This window comes from Rhipicephalus microplus, chromosome 3, assembly GCF_043290135.1.
Source record: "Rhipicephalus microplus isolate Deutch F79 chromosome 3, USDA_Rmic, whole genome shotgun sequence".
Lineage (NCBI taxonomy): Eukaryota > Metazoa > Arthropoda > Arachnida > Ixodida > Ixodidae > Rhipicephalus > Rhipicephalus microplus.
In genome coordinates this window covers 171,982,333-172,005,514 of record NC_134702.1, presented here as the reverse complement: position 1 = coordinate 172,005,514, position 23,182 = coordinate 171,982,333, and the positions used below count along the sequence as shown (strand labels likewise).

Genomic DNA, 23,182 nt, shown 5'->3' with positions numbered 1-23,182 from the left:
CAGTCGAGCCATGCTCCTTCCGCACGGGCTCATGCATCACCGTCCGATGCATACACACTCGACAGTTGAAGCAACACCGAAAGCTCAGACGCATCGAACGTCACACGCTGCCATGCGCAAGAGCCTCTCGTAGTGAACAGTGTAGAAGAACTTTTTATCAACTCTGGAGCATCATCTTCATTGCCTGAACTGCATGACAACAGCTCACAGACTACCAGCTGCCGACTGGAGACCCCATCAGGTTGTCATGAAAACCAGCGCAATGTTCAAGAAGGGCTTCTACCGCAATACGGTACACAGCAACGTTAGCAACGCCAGCAGAAGCAAGTCCGTGAATCACAGACACTCCAACGGACACACCAACAAGGACGACGATGCAAAGCAAGCCTCTTAAAACAAACTCAAGAACGAGGCAACTTTGCATAAGCGATCGGTGCCAGAAACGCATTTGGCTTGAAATATCAAGACTGCGCCTAAGATTACAGCTCCGAAACCTCAGGAAACCCCGAACAAGACAAGATGTCACCAGTTCTACCACGCAAAAATTCAGACACCATCCTATTAGTTTACGACAACGGAGACAACGCCACAGAAAACTACGAAAAAGGCTGAACGTTATAATTTGCACAACGCACGAACATAGACATAATTACTTGAACTTTAGTTCTTGTACATGCAGGCTGCAAGCACTAATTCTGTCTCAGCCGGGACACAGAATACAGTGCGTATGACCGAGGATTCGGCGCCTACGACATTCACCTTCAAGTGCTCCAAGGACTTCCAACCTTGTTCGTTCCTCGCAGCTGCTCAAGTCATGTCATAGTCAGTGCAGTTTTGCAAGACACGGTTACCTTCTCCAGAACGCCACAGCCAACCTCACCCGCCAGAACTCCCCTATTCACTGGACTGCTCCACTCTTTTCTGAAGTTTTGCGAGTTTACGGAACACCACTGGGACATGAAACCAATTGTGCATTTTGACATTTGTGACTTCTCAACCTTGTCTTGTTTACTTTTTCTTGTTCGTAATCCATGCCTTCTTTCGGGGGGGAGGGGGAATCAAGTGACGTTAGTACTGGTGGTTGATAGAGGCAGAGGAAGAAGAAGTGCTTTAGAATAAACATGGCGTATGAGCCAGGCCAAGTCTCCTATTCATATAAACGTCACACACACACACACACACACGCACACGCACGCTCATGCACACACACACACACACATATATATATGCTGCCTGTAGTATTGCAAATAGTCAAATAGATCCTCCATGAGAACGGTAACAATGGAAGCGTTTATTTTGACAATTTCGGCCAGAGTCTGGTATTCATCAGGCATGAGGGTACATTCTGTTTGCGGTCATATTTATAATATTTTGAGCAAAAAAAAAAAATGAAAGGGGAAGAACGGCGAAGACAGAAAAAAAGAAAAAAGACAAAAAAGGGGGAAAAAACTTGAAAAAAGTTCCACGGTTCACTGTGCTATGCGAGTGGCGTCGCGAGTGTGCATTTTCTTAGAAGTGTTGCATTCAGTGTAGTTTGGGTGGTGTTCCCTATATTGTAGACGGTGGCTGGCTAAGGTAAGGGCTTGTGTGTCGCAGAAGCTCCATCTATCTTTTTTTTTTGACCGACCGTCACTAATCAGGCGACGAAGGCATGAGCGGCTGTGGTGGGACTGCCTGTTGTCGTCTTTCTACCCCGAGAGACGGGCGTCCCAGGGCTCCAGCGAGGCAGCGCTGAGGTAAATATTTGTTAAGGAGCTATCTCGCTTTGAAGGGGTACCAGGCAGTGTTGCCGAAAAATGGGATCGGGCATTTAAAGCGAATACTATTTCGTTCTGACAATCCCATTTGGGGGCTTTTAGTTGTGTATGCGGTGGCTGTTCCACATGCCGAGCTTACAACCATTGATAGGCAAGTAAGAGAGAACCCGGCATAGATTTTGAAAGGTGTTTCCCTAAAGAGGTTGGGTATGTTAAGTGACTGCCGTGGTATTTACATGGGAATCGTGCGTAGCCCACAATGCAACACCACTTGCCACAATTTGCATGGACATCCACAGCGAACTAAAACTCGCACATCAACCCTACAAAGCACTGGCCAAGCACGCATAATCTATGCCTTGTGGACAGCACGTATGAGCACCATCAGGTTCTACAGAAAGCCTGAGTGAACATGGTCGTTTAGCGCATCGTACCTTCTATAGCTTAGTGAAAGCCTGCAAGACTGGGCACGGTTTTGCCAATCAAGCAAAGATCAAATGTGCTGTCTGTGTCCCTCACACTAAAGCACGTCAAAAAGGGCCACACAGGGGGTGACTTCCTTGGACTACAGCTGTGAAGGTAATAAATAGGCGTGGTAGCACGCTGTCTCGAAATAGATCAACAGGCATTTCATACCTTTACTTGCACTGTACTTGCTGCGCTCTCACCAATCACATTGCACTGAAGCAACAGACAACACAAAAATTGCTTTGCTCACTGTGGCAACAGTATTCCTTTATGTCAGCGTTCTGAAGGACTATAACTTGTGAGACCCATAACTTCATGTAACATTCTGAAATGCCGCTATGGCAGCTTTGCGGCAAAACCAAGTTTTCAAAGAAATCTGAGGACAAATGCGAATACATACCTGAAGAAAAAGCGTATGGTTCTGTTTGCATAGCAGTTGATGATAGGATTTTCTTTTCATCCATTTGGGATCCTTCGTGGCACATAAGTAGCTGCACTTGAACCGATTTCTCTGTACCATTGTTCGTTTCACATGCTGGCTCTGGTGATGTTTGCACAGCTTGTCCCAAATTACGAACCACACCTGGTGCTGCTCCATGTACTGGTTCTGCTGTGAAGTCATCCTGAAATAAATTTGTATATGTTGTTGGTATCGATACTGCTAAATGGTATTCTCAGAAAAGAAATGAAAGCTTGATCTCTTTCGCTACAATAATTTGGTTTTGATGAGTGTAGAATAGTTGTGCCTCCAGAGAGCAACCATCCAAGAATCTGAAATAGTGAACGATAAGACAACTTACTGATGTGTACACACGAAAATAAGAACATATCACAATTGTTGGAATACATGCTTCTTAAACATCTATTAAAAGATGTAATGAAACCAATTATACACATGTATATTTCCCTAATCTTATCTATTTCCAATGCAGCATTCAGCACTGCCAATGTTGCTCAAGACCTTAAACCAATAAGACAGTCCCAAATTAGGCGAGTTGGAAAACGGTCATGACGTTCGGAGTAAAGGAAACACGGACGAAATAAAACGACGACGGAAGGACTGAATCGTTGAAAGCACTGACACAGCACTTCTGCCGCCATTTTGTCCTCTTGTCCGTGTTTTGTTTGCACTAGGTGTCAAAACTCAAACGAATTATATACTTCTGTATGAAGTTTTACAAAATATCATCTTATAAAAATATTATCCTATTCTGGAAAATGCTCATCTGAATCTACTTAATTTAAATTGAAGCGAATGATGAAAATCACTTATTGGCCTTCGTAGTCCAGGAAATACTTGCAAGAATATTTTCGTATTTATGTATGCTGTAAAGTCCCGATCTAGCGCATCCCTCTCTTATGGTGAAAGATAACTGTACGTGATTTGTAGTGGGCGCCCTTCTTCGGTCACAAATGAAATGCAAGGTGGCAGCGGAAGAGCGGTGCATGCTTCCAATAACATGCAGTTGTTGGAATTGTGTGTAGCATGGACTGAAAGCCAATCAGGAGCAGAAACTTGAGGGGTTTGAACAGTTCTACGACCGCCATGTTAGAACGGTATTGCGCAGTGCACCAATACAGACTGTGGAAAAAAATTTTAAACATTGTTTTTTTTCTGATGACGAAGACTCTGGAAGCCAGCCTTTATCTCATGAACTGTCGCTTCCCGTCTGGCATGTCGTACTGCAACCAGATCGCCATGGAGCGCGTCAAGAAAAAGCAGGCTTGTCATTAATCTCAAAGTATAAGGCTTGTGAATGGCGCAAAATAGGTCATCCAATCCCAAAAGTAAGAGTTCTGAAAGCTTCATGCCCTCTATAGTTGATTAAAACTGGCCATAGTCAGCAGCACTCAACACCGCGATGTAAACTTTCCTGAGAGACGAATTGGTGGCTGAATGAACAGGGCAGCACCGATTTCTGGTTGCAGAAATCTGATTAATCCTATTTTTCTGCTGGTGCGAATTTTCCGTAACGATACTTTCGACAGTGCAGCCATTTCAAACATTTTTTTTCCATTAGGGCCGCACAGGGAAAACAAGTATATGCACCTATATTCACACGATTACACAGAACGTCGTAAGATTTTCATACCACCGTTTTGTAACTAGATTCTTTGGAAAGAATCTCTGTGTATACAGAGATACTGTACTTGCGGATATTGTCACGGGGTCGTGACGCTGAAGAAGGGAGAGATGGCTTGTCCAAACTGAAACTGTTTATTTGGCCGAACTTGTGGCCGGTAAACGAAAAGTCAGATCGCGGCAATTTACGCCGGCACTGGTATCAACAAAGAAAGCCTCAACCGTTGATCAACTGACCAACGCTGATGCGCATCGGCATTTAGACATGTGCATTGAATGTTAAAGTGCTATCACTTGTGGCCACGTAGGTTCAACAGTAATCTGTTATGTTCGCGTTGTGCGCGTAATCTTAACAAAATGATCTACTGCAATTGTGAAGCTTTTCAAACACTGCTAGCGTGGCTTGCGCTGTAAAAGACTAAACAATGTAACGGAGCGATTACCGAAATTGACGAAAGAATATGGATATCCTCAATCAAAGAAGCTAAGAAAGTTGCTAAGGCATCAAGAGAATTGCTTGCAAGTGTGTGTAAAAGCATTCGATACGGCACTGCATGTGTCAGAGATTTGTAAGCACATGTGTTCAAGTTTCCTACACATTGATGTGACTGTTCAAATCTGCATCCGAAAACTTAAACCAAAAGATGTATGAATAAATAAGGTGGCATCAAATTATTTAGCAGTATTACATAAATCCTGAAGTGGGTATCACGTTCTGAGTGCAATAATAAATGTGTGCAACAAAGAACGTACAAGCCACAAATTTGGCGGTGACACCCCCTTTTAAAATTTCCATTTTCAGCCTCATTGACTACCTTGAACTCTATATTAGACTGCTAGCTTTCAACCTGGTTTCCAATTCTTCAATACTTATCTCATGTTTTCACAGTCAGCTGTCCATGCTTTGTCTGAGTACTTTAGTACCTCAATTTTTTAGGAAAAGTAGCATTCTGCTACATTTTGATTTTTAGTCTTGTGTTGAAATCTTCTAAACTTTTTTTAAGGTTGTTCAATTGCTATCTCTCGTCATGTTCAAATCTTGAGTTGAATTTCCTTTAGTTTTTTTCTTACATCTGTACCAGAAGGAAACGTTATAAGGTGACACGAAGAACACTCTAAGAAAAGATCGTGTGAAAACGGCGCCTTTTGATCCTACAACAATAATCCTCATCTATATTGCGTTCCATCCTTGTGTCCCCCTATCGCACCGCGCCTGGTACATTCCGGTCACGAACGACGTTCGCGTTATCAGGGTTACTTGCATTTTCGATAGGAAAGTAGCTAGTGCAGAGTTGGATTATAACCTCAACTTGAAGGAAGTGCTGCCATGCATTTACAAAACAGGGATGAAATTGAATCACAATTGTGTTTGTTGAAATTTGTGTGGGCCGCTGACATAAATATGAAGAAGGGAAGACCGAGTGTACTGAGTTTTGGGTATGTTCAAATAAAGAAGAAATCGACGGTGAGCTTCGCCATGGGGATGTCAGCTCGTCCTTTCTTCAACGGTATTATTGCAGGGAAAGTACATTTCTGGGTCACACCATTTTCATTGAAGATCTCTCTACGATTGAATCAAAAACTAAAGCGATAGTTCGTGCACCCACACCAGAGAACATTAAGTCCCTTTAGTCCTTCCACGGAGTGCCTGGCTACCAGGCCAAGTTCTTACATCATTATGCCGATCCAGTGAAATCGCTGAGCAAAATGCTCCGATGATGTCATTCATTCGAATGGACAGCTGAAGCTCAGAAGAGTTTTCATCAGTTGGAAGAGCAATTGGCCTGCAAACCTGTTGTGCAGATATTCAACCTTAAGCCACCTGTCATAGTCACTGCAGATGCGTCGGATGTTGGGTTACGAGCGGTCTTATAACAAAAGAACGGTTCACATCTTCACAAAGTGGCCTTTGTATCATGTGCCCTCTCACTGGCTGAAAGAGAAAGAGAAACGAGAAAAACGGAAGGAACGGAGGTTAACCAGGTGCTGATATCTGGTATGCTACCCTACACTAGAGTTGGGGAATAGGGGATTGAAAGAGAGAGAGAAAGTTAAAAAAAATTAAGAGCAAAACACGGACACACATGCACACAATCAATCGATCCACTCAGAGGTGTTCTGACAGGCCAGTAGTTCGCAAGAAGCCCAGTAGCGCTTGCACGGCTTTCTGTGATGAGTCATGATGATGGCGCAGCATACTTTCTTCTGACAGCGGCTGGTCATCCAACTTGTTTAGTGTATGAGAAAGATATCGTCTTCCTAGGTTATATTCCAGGCTGTCACAGAGGCCGTGCCGAATTGTCTCTTCATCTCTGCAGTGTGCACAGGCGGCGGTGTCGGCCATCGCTATACGGAACGCGTACGCATAGGTGTAAACGCGACGCCCAGCCATAGTCTGCACAAAGCAATAGCGTCACCTTGTCAAAGTTTTGTTCGAATCCGTAAGATTAACGTAGGATCAAGGGATCGTAATCTTGCTTGCGTAAAAAGAGGCTCATTCCAAAGTGACATGGAGCATTGGCAAGCAAGCATGCGGAGCTTCCTAGGAGCATCCGCCCTAGAGGGAGGTATTGATCGGTCGTTGTCTTTTGTATGGGCTGAACAGGCAGCTTGATCAGTCCGTTCATTACCGATAATTCCACAGTGGCTTGGCAACCACTGAAATATAACGTGGTGCCCTTTCTCAGTTATATGGTGTAATATTTCTGCCGTCTCAAATGCCAACTGCTCGTGTGGACCACGGCGTATATTTGACACAAGTGACTGCATTGGCGCCTCGCAGTCGCAGAAGATCGTCCACCGTTGCGTGCTTTGGTCGTTAATGAAACGCAGCGCAGCGGGAAGTGTTGGAAGCTCTCCTGCCGTTGATGTGGTTGCGTGAGCTGTCTGAATTTGATGGTTGTGGCGTGCGTTGGAATAACCAGCGCGGCTTTTGACCTGTTTGGCAGGACGAAGCCGTCGTCGTAGACATGGGTGCAGTCTTTGTACTTTTCGTACAGCAAAAGTAAGGCGAGCGGCTTGAGGGCTGGTAGTGACAGATCTTGACAAAATATTGACAAAACAAAATGTTCAGCAGAGGAACATGAAGCACTTGCGTGTTTATTTGTAAGGCGAAAAATGGCACACCTATCTGTGGGGTAGATGCTTTACACTGAGAATCGATCACCAAGCAGTATTTGCTTTGCTATCTGCTGGAGAGACGGTTTATTGACCCTTATGCATTTCTTGATCAGCAGCTCAGATACTATACTCCAACTTTCAAATATTAATGAGAACTGACAGGCAATAGTGCCAAGAAAAGTACAGGAGATATTATTAAAAGTAATTGTGATGTAAATGTGAAGAACGAAAAGTTGATTAAAAGGTAACTTGCTGTGGGCAAGGTCCGAACCTACAACCTTTGAAAAACATTTTAGATGCTCTACCAACTGAGCCACCACGGCGGCTATCCTCCCATCCACTTTATTCGGTACATATGTGAATTAAACGTGGTAGCATCAGTCAGCTTTGCCTATTGCCATTGCGGCGAGTGCACTACACTAATTTTTTCCCCTTTGGCATCATGTAGCACGTAATCTTATTACCAGCCGGCAGCTGACCAACAATCGCTCGCATAGCGCCTGAAGGCACCAAGTCTGCCCGAACAAGACCCTTGCTATGAATGAAGGAAAGAAGGGTAACCTTGAGTGCTATTTCTTTATTAGAAACAGTATTATTGAGAATTGGAACACTATGAGCGGGTGAGTTTACAGCAGGACTAGCGGATACCTGAACTGTTTTCTACTTTTTACAGTGTTTGGCATGCCTTGCCGATACTGTTATCGACTCATCTGAATTTCTTCGCCCGGAAAGCAACTTAGTTTCCACACGTGCACAGCTCGGGCCTTGGCGGCGTGAACGGCACTATCTAATTAACTGGAGATAGTTCAGGCCTGTCCATCGCCTGGCCAGCTGGTGTTCTGCGTGCCGTCATCTATGATGACATCTTGGTTGCTTCAATCGTCGAACAACCCGGATCATTGACATCATCGGCAAGGCATCTAAGGACTTGGATGATGAGTGGTATTTTATGGCACAAGGGCCAATTGATGGCCAAAGAGCACCATTTCAGTAGGCTAGAGATATGGACAATGATATGACGCGTGGCTGTAAAGCGGATTTCGAATTCCCCGGGCTAACGTGGGTAAAACATAGAGGTCATAAAATCATGGCATTGGGTTTAAATATGTGCAGTGAAAGTGGATGGCAAAATGTCACGATAAAACCATGGCGGAGATGTAGTCACCGCAGCCACAACCTCGGTACAGAGGTCGTGCAACGGATCACCTCGAAATATGGAGTGAAAGCTGTGAACGTCTTTTAAAAACATGAAAAGTGATTGCAGTTTAAAAAGTAGATCCCTACCGTTGAGCATCCCAGGGTGTAGTGGGAGCTGCTGTCGGTAGGGCAGTAAAAAGTGCTTTTTCCTTGGAGCATCCAACTCATTGCACTGGACAAGAATGTGGAGAACCGTAATTGGTTCTCTACATCTCTCACACAATGGTGGATAGCCGGTGGACATAAGATATAGATGTGTAGAGTGTGTATGTCCTGTTCTTAGCCTTGTGTTACTTTTGTGTGTCGTGATTTTGATACTGGTGGCCAATTACCTAGTTGCAGCTTAATAGCATGGAGTTTATTGTCTGTGTGTCTATCCTATGTGCCCTGCCAATACCCCTTAAGCTTTCGTTCTAGAAAAGGTTTCAAGTGTAGTGCAGGGATTGGTATTGATGCATGGAAAGTGGTGTCGTTGGCGGAAGCAGCCAACATGTCCGCAAAAAGGTTCCCTTGCATCTCATGGTGCCCTGGCACATAGCAGACAACGGCATGCAGTTTTGATGTGTACAGTGTGCACAAAAGTGACTAAAGTGACACCATTATGGAGTTTTTGTGTTTTTTAGGAGTTTTCATGGCTTTTACCACACTTAGGGGGGAATCTGTGTATATTACCTCCTTTTGTAATTTGATCTGTTTGATGTGTTTTACGGCTGCCAAAATTGTATAAGCTTTTCCTAAGAAACGGCGGCCTCGGAAAATGATTGGCCTACCGCTGCATATGACACAGAAGTGTCAGACTTTGAAGCATCAGTAAAGAACTCAGGGCGTGTGTATTTATGTTGTAGTTCGAGGAAGTATGTAAGTATGGGTGCAAGTGGAGAGTGCTTTGTGACTTCCACAAAAGAGACATCACAGTCTATAAGCTGCCACTTCCCCGGTAGCAGATATGCAGCAGGAGCCATCAAACTGCCATCAAACTGTGTTCGAGAAGAGACACATCCCAGCCCCCTTACACAGAGCGAGTAGGGCTGCCTTAACGAAGGAAGGTTCTCGAATAAGCCACAACAAGATAAATCATCAATTGTGAAATGAGAGGGGTGTTGCTTGCCTGTCTTCCAATTCCGAAAGTACAAAAAAGACAGGTAACATCTTTGTAGGTGGAGTGACCATTCATTGGAATCCACATACAGGCTCTCTACAAGGCTAATTCGAAAAGCACCCGTAGAGAGGCGAATGCCTAGATGGAGGACAGGGTAGAAAATCTTCAAGGCTGATGGTGTCGCAGACTGATAGATTATAGCGCCGTAATCAAGACGTGCACATACGAGGCTTTCATATAAATTCATCAGACATTTCCTGTCACTATCCCATGTATTGCGTGACACTTTCAAACTATTCATCGTTTTTAAGCACCTGTCTTTTAAATACTTGATGTGTGGGATGCAGGTTAGTCTTGCGTCTAATATTAGTCCAAGAAACTTGTGCTTGATCTTCACCGACAAAGGTTGACCATGCAGTTCAATGTCGGGGTCAGGCTGGAGGCCCCTCTTTCGGCAGAAAGAGACGCAAGTGCTCTTTTGCGCATTGAGTATAAAACCATTCTCATCTGTCCATTGAGATAAATTGTTCGACCCTAGTTGAACCTGACGCTGGCACATTGAGATGTTGCACGACTTCAGACCAATCTGTAAATTATCGACATACATGCAGTAAAAAATATTACGTGGGAGAGACAGGTGTAAGTAATTCCTTTAAACTACGAAAAATGTGCAGCTCAATACACCTTTTGGCACTCCTGTTTCTTGGACAAATATTTGAGATAAGACAGTGCCAGCTCAGACACGGAATGTCTGGTTGGACAGGTAACTTTCGATGATTGTCAGCATTCTACCCGACACACCTACATGTGACAGGTCTCGAAATATGCCAAAGCACCATGTAGTGCCATATGCCTTTTTCATATTGAGGGACACCAAAAGAAAAAATTGCTTATGAACAAAAGCGTCGCGAATGTGTGCCTCGATACGGATAAGGTGGTCAGTAATGGACCGAGCCTCTCTAAACTCACACTGGTATGAGTCAAGTAGGCCATTAGCTTCAAGGAAGTGCATCTAGGCGCCTGTTTATCATTTTCTCAAAGACCTTGCAAAGACAGCCACTCAAGACTATTGGCCTGTAGCTGGAAACTGAGGATGGGTCCTTGCCTTGTTTTAGAATTGGGATAATTATAGCATCCTTCCAGGCTGAAGGTAGCTCGCCGGAAAACCATATCGCATTATACAGGGAGAGGAGAACTTTTCTGGGTTTCAGTGGGAAGATGTTTCAGCATTTTATATGCCACATGGTCCGGGCCTGGGGTAGATTTATTGCAGCAGGTAAGTGAGGCTTGTAGTTTAGAAAGAAAGAAAGGTTCATTGTATGCCTCATGTGTTGTGAGTTTGCGCTCTAATCTCTGTTTTTCTATTTTGGTTTTGTATCGTTGGAACACTTCACTATAGTGTGATGAGCTGGAGAACTGTTTGAAGTGTGCCCCGAGAGTGTTAGCCTGGTCTTCCAAACTCCCCCCTTGAGTGTTTACTAGAGGAAGTGAATATGCTTCTCGTCCTGCCACCTTACCAACTGTGTTCCAGACTCTCGCCTGATCTGTGTATGAATTATTGCCTGATAAGTATTTATGCCAACTTTCTCTTCTCGTCTGTGGGCATGTCCTCCTTCCTTGTGACTTGATGTTCTTAAAGCTTATAAGATTTTTGGCTGTAGGCGAGTCTAAGCAATTTCCATGCCCTATTTTGTTTTTTGCGCACATTACGGCACTCATTATTCCACCATGGTACTCGTGGTTTGCCTGACGGTCCACATGTTTGTGGTATCCATTTCGTTGCAGCATCAATCAAAAAAGCTGTCAGGTGGTTCACAGCAGCTTCTATGCTTAGCACACCCATGTCAGCCCAAGTTAGGGGAGCCATTTTTTGAAACTGTTTCCAGTCAACTTTATCAGTGAACCGTTTGGGAACCTGTGGATGACATATACTTGACATTGATGCGCTGAGAACTATAGGGAAATGGTCACTACTGTATGGATTATTGATGGCTTCCCATTTCAATAGAGGTAGGAGTGATGGAGATGTTATGTTGAGGTCTATTGACGAGTAGGTATTGTTAATATTTTAATACGCTGGCTTTTTGTGATTCAGGAGGCATGCACCGAAAGAAAAAAAAAAGGAACGGATCAATCAGGCGACCTCGTGCATCGCAGTGAGAGTCGCCCCAGAGGCTATTGTGTGCATTAAAGTCTCCGAGGACAACATAGGATTCTGGAAGTTGATCTATGAATGCCTAGAATTCCTGTTTATTGAGTTGATGATTCGGATGTATGTAAATGGAGCAAATTATGACCAGTTTGTTGAAGAGGACAGCCCGGACGGCAACCACCTCAAGGGATGTTTGAAGCGGTAAATGTGCACAAGCTATTTCTTGATCAACTACGATGGCAACACCGCCAGATGATGTGACGGCATCATCCCGATCCTTTCGAAAAATAGTGTAACTGCGAAGGTAGTTTGTGTGCTTGGATTTTAAGTGTGTTTCTTGCACACACAGCACTTTTGGTGTATGTTTGTGTAGAATTTCTTGGATATCGTCGAGATTTCTCAGCAGTGCTCCGACGTTCCACTGTAGTATTTGTGTCATTTTATTGTTGTGTGGTGCTGTATGCACAAAAGTCTTGCTTTAGGTTACAGGGTCTCTTGGGGGCCCTGTAATTCAGGGTTTTTCTTTTTTGGCATGCTCCAAAGGTTTGCGCCTATCCTTTGGCGCCTGAGGGGCCGGGGGAGTGGGACTTGCATCATGAGGTGGCAGATGGTGCCTACCCAGCAGGCACATTCGCAGTGGTTTCGGGCCTAACTCCGCTTGCAGTGGTCCGGGGTCCGGCAGACACGGAAGTCTGCTAGCCCTGTTTGTCAGGTGGCGGAGCAGTAAAGGCTGCTTTAACCGGGGGCGCTAATGGCGCGACCGTGTTCATGCACTGTGTGACACTTGTGGCCGCGGAAATGTGTGGCGCGGCGCTTCGGCGCGTCACATTGGCAAAGAAGGGAATGGACTGATGGAGTGCTAACCGTTTGCATGCCTTTTGAACGGATAAATTAAATTTAACTTTAAGCTCGAGCATTTGTTCTTCTTTTTTCTAAGATGGGCATGATCGCGAGTAGGCAGCATGATCTCCTTCGCAATTCGCACAGTGGGCTGCTGCAGTACATTTTTCTGATATGTGTTCGTTGAAGCTACAATTTGCACAAGTTGCATGCCCTCTGCAGCTTTGCGATCCATGTCAAATGCGCTGACATTTGAAACACATGCGAGGATTTGGTATGTTGGGCCTGACTCAAAGCTTGCAGTAGCCGGTTTCAATTGAATCAGTTAAGTCGCTGGTACAGAAAGTGATGATTATGCGTTTTGTTGGGGTTTCTTTTTTGTCTCGTCGTATAACTATTCTTTGAACCTTCACAACATTCTGGTCTTGCCAGCTTTCTAAAATTCACTTTCAGATAGTTAGAGGAGGTCATCATGAGACACCTCACTGTGCACTGTATTCATGGACCTATGTGGGCCTACTGAGACTGGGATGTCTCCAAATGCTACAAGTTTAGGTAGGTGCTATGCATATTGTAGCTTGTTGCATACCTCCAAGAGGAGGTCACCGCTTCCTAACTTGGTTACATTGTAGCCAGGGCCAATGGCTTCTGTGAGCGCTTTCGAAACGAAGAAAGGTGAGATTGATCGAACTGTTTTGTTTTCTTTTTGGCTGTGCACAACATTGTACTTTGGGAACGACTGCTCTATTTTCAAGAGTGTGAAGCTTTCTTCGGTGCGCCACCTTTTCGGGTGGTAAGCAGGGAGTGTGAGAAAAAAGTGTGCCATACGGAAAATGTAATAATTCGTGGCCATGGTGGCCACCCACCACCGAGCCCAACAAAGGGACGCTGCAAGGTTGAATAGCAAACACTTGGAGACGCCAGCCATGCATCGCCACTATAACCGAATATAACTACCCAAGGTTGGGTAACTGCAGAGGGTTAAACCTTGCTGCCAGGAAAAAAGGAAGTAAGCGGAAGAGAGAAGATGACAGGAAAGATTGAAAAAGAGAAAAAGATGATGATCAGGGGAGAGAGAGACAGGAGAAGGTGACTGCCGATTGGAACTGGATGGGTCAGCCCAGGGGTGTCGTCTACGTGAAGCCGTGGCCAAAGAGGTGTGTTGCCTTAAAGGTCAAATCACGCAGCATCGGCTCAACCCCCCGGATTCCCTTTTCCTTGAATATGGCTAAGCCACGCACGGCGAAACGTGGGAAGAAATCAACCCTCCCCTTGCCCGTTGGCTCAGGTCCGTGGTGTTGCCACACACGAAACGCCTGCTTTTGCGGACCCCCTGCGGGGATATAAGGACTCTGTCGACGCCTGCTTTCCCTCAGGGGGCGAATTCACAGCAGTGCTAGGGGAATGCTGAACTGTTTTCCTGCTGCTGCTGTCTCGCCTATACAGTTTGCCATGTACCTCTGATATTCCGTCTTTTTGCTTTGACGTTATTGTCTGCCATAGCAAGCTTATATTGTGCGGTGATGTAGAATTGAATGCAGCGCCTCCAAAGTTAAGCGAGATTACAACTCGTTTACGTAGTTCGTCCTTTGCTGATGAGATGGGTGATTCTGCTTCTGCAGGAGCTGACTTGTCTGCAGTGACTCAAATGCTTAGCGAGTCAACTAAGGTTAAGAATCGTATATCGCAAGATATCACTGATATCCAGAAATCTCATGATGGCACTGACTGACAATTCCACATTTAATGCAGATACATAGCCAATATATTGGACGGGGGGATAGCCGCGGCAGTAGTCAGTTGGTAGAGCATCGAACGCGTTATTCGCAGGTCGCAGATTCGGATCCCGTCCACGGCAAATTGTCTTTTCGTCCACGTTTCTTTCTTCACATTTACATTACAATCACTTCTAATAATATCTCCTGTACTTTCCTTGGCAATTTTTGTTGGTCAGTTTTTAGTAATATTGTTTCTAACAAAGAAAACAAACCTTTACAAAGGAGGACTGACAACAAATTTCAAAATTGGGATGTGCTTTTCGTTCTATTGCTCGGTATGTGCAGGTCCTCTCGGCCAAATTTGAATCACGTCTCTCCTGTGAAAGTTATTTTATTTTCACGACAAACAGTGTGCAAGAGCTTAATGGAAAACGGAGTGCCCCTGCGACATCGACACTAGTGCTACGTCATCGGCATGATACATTCCATGCATACCGTCCTGAATGATGACGCACTTCTAGCAACGATGTCTACGATTTTACGGTTCTTATTCTGGTGCTGACTGGCGCCAAAGCCTGGAAGCACACTCACTCGTCATGTCTGATCTTCGTCGCATCACTTTGAGTGTTTTCGTGAAATTACCAAGATGCAAACTGCCCATAAAAAATCGACGAAATAAAAGAGCACGATTCAACGTGTGCTCATCAGTCAGGGCATTGGGGAACCATTGTAAGTGGCAGAAGTCTGGTTCGAAGCTCCGAAAAAGCACAATGATGGTGTCTTTTTATTACGTGTATGTTACATGCCAACACAACCACAAGCCATCATTGCTAACAAATAACAAGTAGGTATTGTTAACAGTGAATTTTAGTTCATCTGTAGACTCTGGGTCCGCATAATACCGGTTTTCTGCCGTCCCCAGCGTGAGAGGCTGGATAGATGGGGCTATCTGAAGGCGCAAAAAAGAACTTGGGAGCAGGGAATGTATTCAGTTTCTCCGCTGGTTAGATTGCCCCATACCATTATTCTATAGAACCTTTTTCGTCTACAATAATGCTTTGCCCAACAAACACACCAACATAGCTTAGACGCACAAGCGCGAGTGGCCGAAGCATGTATGCTCGGGCAGCTACTCATCGCTGCTTGGAATGCCGTCCATTTTGGAATCGCTGTTCTGCAAAATATTGATCAAAGGAAAAATTATTCGCGACATTGCAAATTGCGGCGATTCCAAGCTGCACACTGTCGCATTGGACCCTAGTCAACATTTTGTTCGACGATGACGGCAATGCAGGTTGATCATTGATATGTGGGGTTCAACGTTCCAAAACTACCATATGATTATGAGAGACGCTGTAGTGGAGGGCTCCAAAAATTTCGACCACCTGGGGTTCTTTAACGTGCACCCGAATCTGAGCACACAGGCCTACAGCATTTCCGCCTCCATCGGAAATGCAGCCGCCACAGCCAGGATTTGATTCCGTGACCTGCGGATCAGCAGCCTTAGCCACTAGACCACCGTGGCGGGGCAGACGGCAATGCAGGTGACAAGGCATGACTGAATGCGTGTGCTTAGCAGAGAAATGTTCAGGGAGCAGCATGGCTTGATGTCACTATTTTCTGCGAAGAAATGGTCAGCTGTGGCGAGGTGATCGTGACGTGGCCCCACTGGTAGCACTGCCAGCGAGATTGGTGAGATTGCAACAAATGGCGAGATTGCCGGTCCTTTTGAATCGTGCTAAATACCAGTGATATATATGAACACAAGTGATAGTTATTCGTCCCTCAGTTGCATTATAGGTCGAGAATCAATACTAAGGGGTTGACCGCAACTTATTCACGAAAAAATATTGACATGTAAATTTGATGTCAGTGCTTCTTAAAGGGCCACTCACCAGGCCCCATACCGAATTTTAGACAGTGGAAGTTGTTGGGTGTCCGATGACAAACGTTCTGCCACAAAAAGTTTTCGAATCGGTTCATTACGAGTGGAGAAAACAGGTTTTTTGAAGCGGCGCGAAACGAGTGAGAGAGGAGGCGAGCTTGAAACCCTTGCCACTCCTCTGCGTAGCCTTCGCAAGCCAAATCTCTTCCCAACCCTCTCTGGCATCCTAACCAAGAAGTGACGTGCGCATGATGTGCCCGAACAAGCCCAGCCCCCGTGCACGTGAGCGGCATTGCTTTGATGACCAGCGTTATTTTGTGGTCTTCTGCCTCTTTCTGCAGGATTGTTTGGAAACGCTGGCTTAGACGTGGTAGAGTAGATGAGCACAATGAATGCACGAATGCGTAGGAGCGTTCCTTGGGGGTCGTCTGCTCAATGCGTTGACCGCGGGTACCCGAACGCATGGGAAACGCCGGCACATTAGCCTCGCATCTCGTAGCAGTTCACGGAAAAAAATGTAAGAAAAACGCGTACAATTTTTTATTGCGTCTCATTATTTATTTCAAGTTTTATTCATCTCTTAAAGCAACAAATACATCAACTATGCATGTTGTGCTAAATAATTTTTTCCATGTCACGTGGTATACTGTTGACAGCGTCAGCGCGGAATCGTCTACTTAGAGGACCAACGTCACTGCATTGCCGTGTACGTAGGGCCATTCCTACAACCATGTCATGCCCTCATTTTCTACGCGTGCGTGGGCAGAGGGGAGGGGGAGCAGCTTTTATCTTGAAATATGACCCGTTTCCGAGACACGTAGGTTTGCAAATTTTGGCAGACGTGATCATGAACGCGTTGTCCACGCATTGCACTTGGCAGCTCAAAATTGCCAAACCTGGGGAGTGGCCCTTTAAGGTTACCCTTCTTTCTAACTTTCAAATTGAGTATTACAGAGGCGCACAAAATAATTTTGAAGATGCTTTGCCAAGACTGCCCATAAATGAACATACCGCCAGTACTGCGGAGAAAGAAAAAATCGTTTCACAAGTAACTTCGGTAGTAGACAAGGCTACTCTACAGGCTGCAACAGCCAATGACCCTACGTTGGCTAAGGTTAAGCCTACTTTGTAAAAGCTGCTTATTTAAGAGGACGTTATCCGCTAACCTGATTTCATTTTTTCAGATTCAGGATGAATTGTCGCTGGTGGATGGTCTTTTGAGGCGTGCAAACCGCACAGTACTTCCTGAAGTGCTTCACTCACATTTCTTTCTGTAGGCGCATGAATTGCATTCTCGCATATATTTGCACAAAGGGACTCCTCACTGAGAGTCAAATTCTTGTGGCCTCACCTAGATAGGAGTGTCTAGGAACGTAAACAATTGTCTGATATGGCAATCAGCAGATAAGTTGGTCAAACTGGTCTTTGCGCCTTACCAACCTGTTCCTTGACCAGATCAGCTCTCAGAAAAATAGCCATGCATATACAGTGAAACCAAGTTCATACGTTTTTCAGCGGACCGGGAAGGAAAAACATAACAGCTGAGAAAATGCAAGAGTGAGGAAAGCTCCGAAAATAAATGAAAGCACAGGCGCTTTCACTACAAACAATTTGCTTCAACATGGTGAGGCTAAGACTCAAAATATTCGAGGATAGTTCACCACCGATTCTTTCTCTCGCTGATAAACACCATGCGTTTCTCAATAACCCGGAAGGCCGCATTGCTTACAGCGTCGCTTTGGTGTGCAACATACCTGCGAAGGTAGCCCAGGGCCGTGATGGCTTCCCAAAATCTGAGATGAGCTGACTCCTCTGCAAACTCTTCAGAGTCGTGCGGCCTGTGCTCATCATCATCATTGCAGTTACTGGCTTCATGGCAGACAGACGCCTCACCCCACTCATCATCACTCACTCTGTGGATATGCTGCGATTGTTCTTTGCAATGGCTGCTTATCGATTAAATTTGAGAACACCCAACTTTTCCTCAAGGGAAAGTGCTTTTTATTTAAACTACACCATTAAGACTTGAGAAAGATAATGCATTGGCAAGTTCAATGGTATTCAACAGGCTTAGCCCACACAACAATGATTGAAGATGAGCCGCAGAAGTGCTGGGGTGGTTGAGTGTGACGCACTCCCGGTGTTCCGTAGTGAAAATTCTCTTGTTAGCGCAGTGATGATGGTGATAGCAATTTTCACAAACGGCAATCTAGGGGCGGCCTCTCGAACTCGCCTGCGACTTTTTGCAGCCTGTTCGGTAGCCAAGCCAGGACTGTCAAAAATCAAACCAAAATGGCGGTGCCCGGGACGGTTCGACAGGATAGGTTGCGATGCATCATGCAGGAACGGACTCACAGTTGAGACGTCACAGCAGGGTTCACAATACTTGAGATTCTATATGAGCTACACCTGGACCGATGAAAAACATTGTAACAGCCGAGATAACGCAGCAGTGAGAAAGAAAACAGCACTGTCCCACTGTAGTCGGATCCCTAAACGTCACACCAAGCCCAACTTATGCAATAACTGTTATGGATTATTATTCTCAATGACTGGAAGTATGTTTTATTTCATCCACAACTTCGCATGAGGTCATGAATTTTTTGAATCTCTCTACAGCAGAGAAAAATTTCCAATAATTGTTATCGACAATGGTCCTCAGTTCATATCTAAACTGTTCCAGGAATTTCCAAATGAAAGAGTCACTCAGCATTGTAAGTCGTAAAATAATTATCTGCAATCTAATGGCTTAATCGAATGGTTTATTATGATACTAAAGGAAGCAATACAGGTCGCATAGCTGGAGGGAAAACTAGTGAAACAGAGCATTTTTGAGTATCTAGCATTGTATAGGTTTTTACTGCATGCGAAAACAGGAGTTCCACCTGCAGTGCTTTTACGTGGTAGAGAACCTCGCACAAAATTAGAATTGAGTAACACGGAGTTCTGAAAATCAACTCTGCCGCGGAGTGTCAATGCGAATCAATCTCACTACAAAGCGTAATCAGAGACAATTCATTCCTCAGATAGCGAAATCGCAACAGTATTGAGAGTAAAGAGCATCAGATAAAACCCTATGTCGATAAACGTAGAGGCGCCAAGTACCCTTAAGTGAAAGTTGGCGATTCCGTTAAACTTTGGCCATACCACACAGGTACAAGCAAGTACTTGGGAGCCTTTTGAGTCATGCAAAGAAGAGGTCAAAATTAATTTCTCCTTAGTATTAAGAAGGCTTGGAACGTTTCAAAATAAATGCAAGCACCACCTCATTAGGGGTATAACAAATTCCTTCCACACACTGATTATGCATATGCCTGTCAAGTTCACTATTCAGGTTCGTCGCTTGCAGAAGAACAGTCTGATGGCACTGATGTAACAAATACATCGCAAAATAATGCTCTTAATGAGGTGGGTGTTCCAATGCCTGAATACCCCCCTTCTACCACTGCAGACGTTTGCAACTAGGTGAGGAAGAATAGCACGATGCCCTCATCAGCTTATAGTAGCAGTGAACAGACGAATTCGAATGCTGGAACTGGGCATCCAGTACGCAAGCGCCACCCTCCAAAACGGAGAAAAGACGTGATGCAGTTTTCGGCCTCTTCATGCAAGGTCTTGTAGTTTAACTATGCTGTGCATTACTATGCCTGTTGTGTTGTTGTTCTTTTATCTTGTTGTTCTAAGGTGATAAATACTTTCCAATATTTATTTTTTATTTTTTATCAAAATTTCTGTACTTGTTGCATGAGAATGTCAAAGTTTCCGACGTGTTTATTATTTATAATGTAACGATGTTGCTCAGATACCATTGACGTGATGATGTCAAGTGAGGTCATCTAGTGGCAATCCACAAAACATCTGTTAAGTGAGCTTGTAAGAGTACCGAAACAAGCCATTTGCTAGCTAACATTGTGTATTCGGAAAAAGAAAAAAATCAAAATGAAAGAACAGAAAGCCTCGCGCTCTTTATTTATCGGCATCTGACTGCTGCGGTCACATGTTCGAGGGCTCCATTCAAATGCTGTTCGGAAGTCTCCATTGGACCACGGGATGTGATCATAGCTATATGATCGCGATACAACAGTTTCCAGGCAAGCTAACACCAGAAGTTTCACTAGGAACCTCTCTAAACATGCAAAAAGAAGCAGAACTTGAACTCTTGTGCATCCTAAAGCTGTCTGAAGTGCATAAAATATGATATCAGGTTATGCAAATTTTTTTTAAACAAAATAAGTAGGCCTACGAGGATTTCTTGTCCTACCAATATGCTGGCCACATAGCTGCTGGGTGATGTGTAATAGATATGTGTATGTGATGTGTAATAGCCTTCGTGTAATAGATAGGCACACACTGATGGCCCACCAGGACATGTGGCTACATCCTCAAGCATCGCTCTTTGTCATCGGCTGTGGAAGAAATTCAGCAGATCCCATGTACCTTGGAAATCAATGTTATGTGAAGCATGTGGATGCAAGGTGAATCTGTTTTAAGTTTTTTATTGAGTAAGACGTTATGAAGCAGCACTCAATATACTTACAAATCCATGCACTGAGATATCTTAAACAGCTGCATACATTTTATATTAGTAGTTGTTTGCAGGTGCGTCAGGAAGCAAACAGACACATTGAGATAAGTAACACTAGAAGCGGAAGGGAGTGTCGGAAGGGGGTGCTGGGGCTCACGAGGATGGTAGCCCTCAATACTGCTACACAAATCAACCTCAGCGGATGGCAACTAACTACAATTGACGTTAACTCTACATTATGACTGTTGCATACGAGTACGCATGTAATGTTCTTAAAGTTTGATAGGTAGAACTCTATCCACAATTCACTTTTCACAAACAATGGGGTCCATTTGCAAAGTATTTTCGAGACCTGGCGTGGCTCTGCGGTAGAATACGCGATTGCCATGCAGAATGCAAGGATTTGCTTCCTGCTGAGACACTTACATTGATTCTTTGCATTCGTCCGGTCAACACTGCCTACGTCGGCTTTTTCTTAACGCTCAAGTGTAAAAATTTCCCATGTGTATTCTCACTATTCTTGGGTAGATATAAGATGTCTGTTACCTGCGGGACATACCTGCCACAGGATATGTCCCACTGTTTTTTGGAGTAAAGTGTTTGATGACATACACGATGGGATTGTGACATTATTCACGTCATGACTAGCGCGTCAAAGTCGTCAAACCATCTTACCCTCCTAAACTAACGTAGTTAAGGGGGGTGATCATGAGAGCATCTATACGTGAGTAGCTATGGTCGGCTATCACTTAAGACGGCACCAGAGGCCCCGCCCAAATGACCAAAGCCCAGCAGCCAATTTGCTCTGCCACTAAAGGAATAGTCCCGCTAGAAAAATTGGGACTGCTTTTGAAACGCGTGTTTGTTGGTATAAATAGCATTTGTGTATCCTGACGAGTGCTTTGGTAAAGCTGTAATAATAGAAATGCTACAGCACATGCCGAATCGCGCGAGTAAATGAACTCCATGCTTTTTACAACGCTGTGTGTCTTCTGCTACGGAGCAAGATCGACAGCACCGGGAGTTTGATTGTAAAGCAGTCGCTGGTTTCATAGCATAACATTCATATGTATTTTTTGTGTGTTTGCGCAAGCTTTTTTTTTTCACTGTGTCAGGGGTTTTCTATTTTTGTTTTTTTTTCTGTTGCAAACCTGCAATCTTGTGAGATCGCACACCTGGCATTCAGTGCCAGAGTTATTCAATTACACGAGTTGTGAAACTGCGTTCCGAAATCTAGACAGGTAGTTGGCCCGATTTTTCGGGAGTTAGCTGACGTTTGCGCTACCTGGGAGCGGCAACACTAAACACAAATAATGTGTTTAATAGTGGGCATGCGGACCAACAGGTGGCAAGACAATCTGCTCACCCCCGACGAGGGGGCCAATGACGTGTTCGGATTTTGATACATGGATCCTATGGAGAGTTTTGAAATTCATATGATTGAATAACTCTGTTTCTTGCAAGTTTCCCCCCATGAAGCCCAGTGAGGTGACATCGGAGCGTGATCCTTTGTTGCCGTACGAGCCTTGTGTCGCCGCAGTGGCCACATGACCAAGGAGCTTCAGCAAGAAGAGCGGCCACATCCTGAACAGTGATTCATGCAACATGATCTTCCACTGCTACACGTACTGGCGAAACAGAGAACCTGAACACAGTGTAATGGACACGGGTCGTTGTTCTAGACAATGCACCTTACCATAGCCGGTGAAAAGAGAAATTGCCGATGACGGCTTGGAAGAAGGAAGAGATACAGGAGTGGCTCACAAGCAAGAACATCATCTACAGTAAAAGGATGATAAAGAAGCAGGTGCTTGAGCTGGTGGCATCTGTAAAGTCACGCAATCTGAGCTACATCGTAGACGACGCACCTGTAAGGGCCGGCTGCATTGTACTAAGGCTCCGTCGTACAACTGTGAATTTAATACCAGCGAGCTTGTGTGGACCGAGGTCAAAAATGGTTTCACTGCGGACAGCAGAGACTTCAAGCTGTCCAGGATTGACGCCATCTTGAGAGATAATATCAAGCAGGTAACAGCGGAAGACTGGAGGAAGAGCATTCAGCACGTGATGGAGGTGGAGGCAAAGTTCTGATTTGACACGTCAGGGAGTGAGCACATTCAACCCATCATCATCCAGCTGGGTGAAGATAACACTGATGAAAGCGGCGATGACTGCGAGCTCTCTGGCATTAAGCCATTTGAAGAAGCATGGCGGCTTCATATTATTGAAAAAAACAGCCCTTATTAGGGCTACCAAATTTTAGCCCTGTGGGTTTGCAACAGCCAACCATCCATTTCGTGACCTCTCAAACAAATAATCAGTTTCATATATGGCGTAT

General features: G+C 44.7%; 1 protein-coding gene across 4 annotated transcripts in view; it reads right to left on the bottom strand.

Moving 5' to 3' along the window:
* LOC119167541 (uncharacterized) overlaps positions 1-23,182 on the bottom strand; it is a 195,065-nt gene that overhangs the window by 147,789 nt on the left and 24,094 nt on the right. For all 4 annotated transcript variants that reach the window (XM_075887689.1, XM_075887691.1, XM_075887690.1 and 1 more), the window contains one exon: positions 2,626-2,848. In XM_075887689.1, coding sequence (XP_075743804.1) covers positions 2,626-2,848 — 223 coding nt within the window. The remainder of the gene's footprint in view (positions 1-2,625; positions 2,849-23,182) is intronic.